Source organism: Necator americanus, chromosome I (genome assembly GCF_031761385.1).
Source record: "Necator americanus strain Aroian chromosome I, whole genome shotgun sequence".
NCBI classification, from domain to species: Eukaryota; Metazoa; Nematoda; class Chromadorea; order Rhabditida; family Ancylostomatidae; genus Necator; species Necator americanus.
In genome coordinates this window covers 3089770-3097934 of record NC_087371.1, presented here as the reverse complement: position 1 = coordinate 3097934, position 8165 = coordinate 3089770, and the positions used below count along the sequence as shown (strand labels likewise).

The window sequence follows — 8165 nt, the reverse complement described above, 5'->3', positions numbered from 1 at the left end:
TAGCAAAAAATGTAATGAGTATCACGAGGAATGAATCACAACTCACACTACATTTCCCTCGAAATATATTTATATCAGGCTTCGAGCAGGCATCGACTTCATCGGAACTATTCTCACATCCTCTATTCGCTCTCAAACGCACAGAACCGATCCTGAATGTGATGTTGTACAGGAAAGAACGTAGCTACGCACTATTACGCAGTCATCAACAATATTTATCGATTACGGAAACCGTGTACAGCCATAAAAGAAATCGCCACCTAATGCCACACCGACCAACAAACACGGATTCCATGCAGGACCTGCGGCACATTGGGACCGATTTCAAATTCAAATATTCCCGCATTGAAGAAGTTCAGAGCGGCGTCAGTTTCATTTTCATAACCTCTTCATAAATTTTATGGTATTTTCGTTACGATTTCTCGGATATTGTTTTCGTATCCGAAAATCCTGTGCTTTCAAGAGTTACCGTTCGGCTAACAATGTTCTTCTCTGTGCAACATCTCATTGGTCAAGATGCTAAATTTTCTTTGGTTTGGTGAGTTCCCCTTTATTTTAGCAGTTGTTTCCACCAATTTATGTTTAATTGGAGTTCTGATAACATTTTGGTGTTGTCCGTGACAGTTTACAAAAGAAAATGTAGTTGGGAAAGGGGGTGGGGAACTAAGTGGCGCCATTGTTTGTGGACGGTACATATTTCTTACTCTTTTCTCTTAGTAACTTTATCTTACATGTTATAGATCCCCAAAGACTAGTGCTAAAATCTTAGTGCTCCGTTTGATTTAGTTATTTGCTTCCGGAAATAAGGGCACGGTTGAGGGGCGCACCTCCAAACTATAATTTACTCAGTTTCTCTTGACCTCAATTCATCCAACCGTTTAAGGAGGGCGGCAACATCAGGTACCGCTAAGAAGCTGCCTCGAAGGGCTGTACTTAACCTGTCAGTATCCAATATGTGGTACGTACGTCTCTTCACAGTCTTATGATTCCACTTCTTTTTTTTCTACTCGGGAAATTATTATTCCCAGGAAATGAGTGACGCTATTCAAGTCTTAGGTGGTTCAAGTTCTAGATTTTCCGTTTCGTTTCCAATTCATTGTTTGCAGTTCGTGATCTCAGAGTTTTCATGTTTCATTCTTGCTTTTCCACGCTTTCTTCTTCATTATAATACACAGAAAGCTGGTTTCCCTTTTTCATCGATTGAATGGTCGATCAGGAACATTACGCCTACACAAACGGCTGCGAATTGTCTTTAACTGCCAGTCATCAGTCTCTACGTAATTACTTTAGCAGCATCAAAAATCTGGATCTCTGTGGATTAATGTCAAACATTAAGCAATTGCAATCAATGAGAAAGAGTGGTTGTTTTGTGTTTCTTTCTGCCAACGCTGAGCTAAGAAGGGAGGGCATTGTGTTCTTAATTCGCCCTTGTTTAGTAAACAGATCTGCTCTCTTGGAAATAGGTCATTATCAAATGCAAAAACTTAGTACTAGTCGCATCATCTTCTTTGGTAACTTTTTTTTTCATCATTTTGCTTAATTTTAACAGTCACCTTCGACATATGTAGGTAGCATGGCAGATTTTCTAGATTCTTGCAAATCAACAAAACACTCTCGTAAAAAATTGTTGAGTAATAGTTCAGATAGAATACACTAGAAGAAGCTGTTTCTAGAGGTTTCATAACAGTTCTGGATCTTCAACGCTACAAAAGAATTTTCAGTAAGGAAATTCTGAAGTTTGCTCCAACTGGAAAATATACCGAAGCAGAGTTGAACTCGAAATTTTCGTTATACTTGCTTGGACAACTATTATACGGTACTGTACTCATCTATGATCGACAGGTCACTCTATTCAAAAGTTAGTGTCTCGTCTTAAATTATAAGCACTTTCATAATAAGACCAATAGTACTCACCTATTTTAAGTCGATGTGCAAGCTACGTACGAAAAGTGCAGACGACTTCCCATGGAGGAGCTTCTAAATGCAAGGTGTGTTTAACACAGTTTGGAGAATTGAGATAAACTCGATTTTTGAAATTGTTCCATTTGTGCTCGAACAAGTAGAGAAGTTATAAAAATTTAAATGAAATGTAGAACAAGTAGAGAAGGAAGTAGAGAAGTTATTTCATTTTAAAAAAAAACTAACCTGCTGATTGTTGTAGAGACCTTTTTCCTGAGAAGAAACGTCATCGTCGCTCTAAAATGATCGAGCTAAATGCTGGAGATATCGACATAGATGAGCAACCTGTAGGTTTCCTCGCGATTTTCACAGCTCAGGTTCCTTTCTGTATAAATTCTTCATTCAAGGAAAGCAGATTTGTTGGACTTGCTCGACGTTGTGAAATAACTATGCTGGAACTGGAAGCTGAACCGCTCATTTGGCGACGACAAGATTTGTTCAGCGACGAAGAAATTCAGGCCCCAGTCGTCTTCAGCAAAGATGGTTTGTAAGTGCTTGTTATTTGTTTGGCACACCTACAAAAACAGTTTTTTCCACACTGTTTTCCTAGTATCGACTGGGACGATCAACGATCTTCTCAAAGCTCCAAAGAATCGATCAAAACAATCTCCGAGCGTCGCAAGGAATTTTCTTATCTTTCTTATGCCATAGATTTTCTTGAGTGTCATTAATACACTTTCATACAATGAATATTGTAGGAACCAGCTGCAGAGCCTGTGTTGATCGAAGACTTGCCACCTCTTCCACAAGCGGAAGTTTTCCAAAATATGGATAGGAAAAGTTCCATGTTAGCAGATTTTTTTTTTGCCAAAATATTACTAAAGCTGACAACTGCTTTCTTGTTAGCAGTAGCGAGACATGGCAACTATCCTGTTTCTATGGATCTGTGCATAGAATCTTCTCTCCCTATGGTTTCCGTTAAACTGCGACCTTATGAGTCGCACTGAGTGTTTTCTGTACTATACAACTCTACTTCGACTGTATTCTGTACTATACAACTCTACTTCGACTGTATTCTCCTTCTCAGATGAATAGCAAAAAAAAAGGCGCGAGACTCAGTGATCTTCGAAGCTTCCTCATCGTCAGTTTTTTTTTTTTCACCACCGCCGAAGTCTCATAATTTCCACGCACCTAACTCCAACTCCTAACTACTTTTTGGGCGATTCTTTCTCTCGTGTAATAAGATGTGTACAACGTGGCCAGTTGTTGCTGATCGTTCACCTAATGGTGATGTTATACTAGAAGCTCTAGGTTCTCAGGGTGGACGCATAACGCTTAAAGAGTTGTAAGTGTTAGTGGTCTGTGTTTTCGGAACTATTAATTGTGAAATAGTAGGGGCAATTTTCTAGTTGGGTCAAAACAACCTGGAGCTCGGTGCAGCCAAGTAAGCGGCTGCGCTCGAAGCGGCGTTGAGCTATCGACTGCTAGCAACTTGGAAACAGCGAGGAGTGGAGCTAACAAGGGTCCCACCTCGATCCCAGCCGCTAGCTCTACCGCGCCGGCCGCTTCGAGTGAAGCCGCTTGCACAACAGCTTTTGATCGTACTGTAGTCGACGAAATGTGTCATCGACGAGACGAGTTCTTTGCTTCACCACCAACATTGGTGGAATTGCTGCTCCTTCGTTCTTAAAGATCGACGATGGTGATGGAATACTGGCGACTCTATTCAATGATTTTCGCATGATTTCCTCTATTCCCTCTGATGTACTGTATAATTCTGATGAATTTACTCTTTAAATGACCTTGAATTCCTAAAGTTCCTACGTGTATTGTACAATGGACAGGTGTAAAACCTCGAGATTATCATACTTGGTAGTATTTTAGACACAATGCGACCACGAGTTTTTACGATGACTACAAGAACAAAACCTATAGTCGGGTCAAAATGAATTGAAGTTTGGTGCAGTTGCGTAAGCGGCTATATTCGAGTTCGTAGCGGTGGGGATCGACGGAACACCTTTGTTAACTCATCGCTGCAGTTTGCGATGGTCGCGACGCGATCCTAGCTAACCGCCGGCTCCATCGCGCCACTTCGAAAAAATCAGCTGAGAAGGAGTACTCAAAACACCTTAAAATGAACTCTTTCGCTTGCGATAGTCGATCAATCTCCACCTCTTGGTGTCATGAAGCTACGGTGCATCATCGATGGCTACGCCAGAGTGGTGGCCTTAATGTATGACTATTGTGACGGTCTTCGTTATACCCTATCTCAGCAGTCATTAAATTTTAAATATTAGGTAGATCTTTCATATTACTGAAGTAGAATGTTTTACTGTTATTGTTATTGTTATTTCACTTCAAGAAATTTTATCATTTCATATCAAAATTACATTCTGTAACCAATATTCTTTGATGGTTCTTTGATGTTTCAATTACCTCAAGATGAATTTATCACCGCAGGGAAGAAACGCAAATGGTGGATGGAGCTGGAGATGTTGGCCAACAGAGTGTTGTTCAACCGGAGGTTGGCTTTAACTCAATCATTACTTTCATTTTTTTAACAACTCTTTCCAACGTTGCTTGATGAAGGTAACTACTGGCATTCAGCCACTTAGCGAGAACGGACCAGCTACAAAGAAACCACGAATGCATGAGGAATCACATCAAGAAAAACGAGAACAGGCTGGCGATGTGAGTAATAAAATTCCAAGAGTCCTGTCATCTACTGTTCTAATCGTCCACATGTTTAGGCAGTAACAATATCGTTGGAACTCAGCCCTTTACATGATGAAACTAAAGAAGGCGTGAATCTAGTGAAGAGAAGAAAGGCTCCACATCTGCTGGATGTTGAAGGACTGTGCATCTCATATGTGAGCTCCTCAGACTAATAGATTTTGCCGAAGGTTACGAGTGCTTATAGAAGTTTCGTCTGTTCAAAAGCCCTAAAAACCAGTCTGATGTTTGGTTTTCGTTAAGGAATCGATGAAGAAGATGCATTCGGATTATTCTTCCCTATTGCGAACGAAAGAAGAGTTGCGAGCTGGTATGGCACAGGACAAGTACCCAACTCTTCACGAATTGTTGCTCCCATACCCTGCATATGCTAGAAATAGTAACTTTTGTGACACTTTCATCTAGTTCATACCCCGAAATCGCATGAAAGAGTTTACTCTAACTTCCACTAGGGTCAGCTGAATTGTTTTTTTTTTCACGAATATCATAATGGTTTATTATCGCTAACCCATCTTTGCACAGTAACAATTCAGTTACTGTGAGCACGGTACCCTTTTGGATATCATCAAAATTGCTTGCTCTGATCCTTTTTGATGACGCGAACTCCTTGGAATGTTTGCATTTGTAGGATGATGCGAAAAAAAAGGCAAAAATTGCTACAAGAAAACGAACATAGCACGGATTTTTAGAACCTGTTGACGTTCGTGACCATCACCTCAGGCGACACACTGACTGCAAACTACGAAACATTTTTGAAGGATGTTTAGCTCCACACGCCTGCCTTTATATCTGAGTGGCGATACGGTACAATACAAATTAGTGATCAACACCTCAGTTGACTCCACCGCTCAATATTTGCACGAATCTTTTTTGAGAAAAATTTCGGGGTACGAAAAAGTGTGTTGTGTGGTTTTTTTTTTCACGGTTTTGCAATTTTTTTAGTCCTTTTTTCTACTCGCTACATTTCTAGGGTTCCCGAAAGAGTGTATCGAATTATATCGCAGTAGATTCTCTGACACCCTCACCTATGAACAGGCTCTCTGTGAGAATCTTTTTGACCCGATCAATCGCGGACCGCCATCACAACTGTGGCGTTATCCTGGGAGCGATCAGTCCTCCAAAGATGTAAGTTTCTATAATTTTGATATGGCTTATCTACCTGTGCATGTATAGCATTTCACAGGACTCGGAGTATGACTTGCTTCCTGGAATCGCTTTCTTGCGCGAAACTCCAGACAGGTTTGTTTGGTTTCTGTGTTGATGCGCCTCCATTTTAGGTATCCTATTGAATCTATAAGTACACTTGCGGATATGGATATGGCGTTAATCCATGTTTTATCATTTTGTAGGAAAGGATAGATATCGCAGTCCTTGACTTCTGTTCCCTTGTTTCGACTATAAGTATGCGAAATATGGGAAGTTTTGAGTTATTTGGAATGTGGGAAGATTTGCGACGCATTTTTTTGATCTTTCTGAGCTTGTGCTGTAAGAGTTCATTGAGTGGTAAACGTACACTAAGGTAAGAGCGGAAGAAGACGAAACTATTCTACTAATTGCGTGAAGAAGTGCTCGCAACTCATGTTTTGTTAGTTTGTTCTCCAACTCATTTGGTGTCTTGTAATCGACCATTCTTGTTCTTGCTAAGGTTTCATTAAACCTTCTTTTTTTTTAATCATTTTTCAGCTAAAAAAGCAGTAAGGGAGTGCTTGTTTGGCTGCCGATGTTTGTCACGTGATATTCCAGCGTTTCTCTTACCTTCAGTTATTTAACACTTAATTTCCAGAATTCGAGCTGCGGCGAGTGGCGGAACTTCGCGCGATGGTGATGAAAGAAGTAAACGAGCTAAGGAGGTATATCTGTCTCCTGTTTTTTTTGTTCGCATCAAAGTCTAGTATAACCAATGTGTTTGGAGGCCGATTCCGCTTTGCTAACTCCTGGAAAGGCGACAATAATGGAAACACCTAATAGGTGGATGAGTTATTTTCCTATGGTTCTTCAGTATGTCTTCTATTCCGTTGCAAATTTAGGGAAAAAGAGACTTCGACAGTTGAAGGTGGTCAGGGTGATGCTCATAGAAGAAATTACGTAAGGCGCTTGTTCTAAGATGTAGTTCAGACAATACGATGTTAGGTGTCTTTTTTCTTTGCAGCATTCGATGCCACCTGGTTTTCCGGCAGCTACGGTCGCTGCAGACACTAGTTTGCCGCTTGGTGCAGATATATCTCTGCCTGAGCGCGAACGTTTTAGGGAATCTCGTAGCTCCTTTTTTGAGCAAGCACGTCGGATTACTCGAGGAACAGATGACATGGGTTAATATCCACTTTAATTTCAGTTAAATTTCCCTGTTATATATTTTCATACTTCAGAAGGTCGCCCATCCTCTGTACAACTTCAAGATCCCGCGCTGTTGGGAGATATTTCGCAAGCATCTATGTTTAGTGCCTCTGGAAGGTCACCGACACAAGCCGTCATTTGTGTAGTTATCTTGTTCTTCTGCCCTCAACATCATTTGCGACTTTAGGGTGCTTTCACTGTCATCTTCCTTACGAGAAAAGATTACATCGGAGGAAGGTCGCCTCATTACCGAGTATGTGCTTTACTTATAGAATTGTATTGTTCCTTTTTGACTGCTTTATCTTTAGCGCTACCAGAGAGGCAAATAGACCAATCCCATTTTCATCTCTGATCCCTCCGGCTGTAACATCGAAGAAACGTGCTGCACGTGTTTTTTCAACACTGTTAGGTGAGCGTTCAGTCAGATCTTCTTCTAGAGGCTTCTTCGAATGATTAAAGTTCACTGAGCGAAACAGCTGGTGAGGCATTTGGTGATCCTATCAGTATTGTTCTTTTATCTGGCTTCTTCCCTTGATTATAAACCCATATTCTTCATTCACATCCAGTTACAGTTATAAAAAATATTTCGTGTTATTCAAATATTCAAAGGATTCATTGTTTGGGGGACGGAATTTTCAATTTTTCTCAGAGATGTTACATCTCGTTTTTCACAATACTTGAACATAAGCTCGGAGTAACTTCCGTTTGAATCAGGGTAACAGAGCAGTAGATCCACAAGAATAATCATTGGTATTAGTGATTTTTTTTCAGATCTTGCTGGAAAAACGGTAGTCGAAGCTAAGCAGATTGAACCATACGGAGAAATTTGGGTTCGAGCTTGTTCTGCCACAACTAGCAGTGATCACGATATAGAAGGAATGACATCCGGAGGAAGTTTTGTGTATTAGGCGAAACTAATCATTTTCTCTGGAAAGATTCTACCATTGCTGTTTGTCAGTTCAATTTTAACTGTTGTCAATCCTAGACCAGCGTTCGACGCTAACATCAACCATCTTCTTGGTATTGTCATCAGCTAAGCACATCAAATATGTATCTACGTCACAAATTTTTATGAGCTCCACTTTCTTCCTGTGAATATGTTGTTGTCATGTTCAGAACTTTAAAAATACCTAAACCAATTATCAGTATTCAATTATTAAGCATATTATTACTTCCTATTATCATAAGATTTGCGTTGT

At 40.3% G+C, this 8165-nt stretch overlaps 1 protein-coding gene across 3 annotated transcripts; it reads left to right on the top strand.

Annotated features, from left to right (window-relative positions):
* Positions 1-161: 161 nt before the first annotated feature.
* On the top strand, positions 162-8003 carry RB195_004325 (uncharacterized protein; the record flags this gene model as incomplete). Of its 3 annotated transcripts, none has more annotated exons than XM_064182120.1 (25): positions 162-235; positions 300-365; positions 464-538; positions 884-958; positions 1722-1858; positions 1925-1988; positions 2162-2246; positions 2307-2446; positions 2510-2622; positions 2689-2746; positions 4360-4423; positions 4507-4590; positions 4650-4769; positions 4876-5011; positions 5603-5757; positions 5816-5871; positions 6416-6482; positions 6545-6600; positions 6660-6717; positions 6782-6941; positions 6999-7083; positions 7154-7219; positions 7275-7375; positions 7738-7867; positions 7952-8003. In XM_064182120.1, 25 exons carry the CDS (start codon positions 162-164, stop codon positions 8001-8003), a joined length of 2277 nt encoding a protein of 758 aa, XP_064033386.1. The 3 variants fall into 3 exon arrangements, with proteins under 3 accessions (XP_064033386.1, XP_064033387.1, XP_064033388.1); XM_064182121.1 differs by having other exon boundaries at positions 4489-4590; XM_064182119.1 differs by lacking the exons at positions 162-235; positions 300-365; positions 2510-2622; positions 2689-2746; positions 7952-8003 and having other exon boundaries at positions 483-538; positions 4489-4590; positions 7738-7874.
* Positions 8004-8165: the final 162 nt, after the last annotated feature.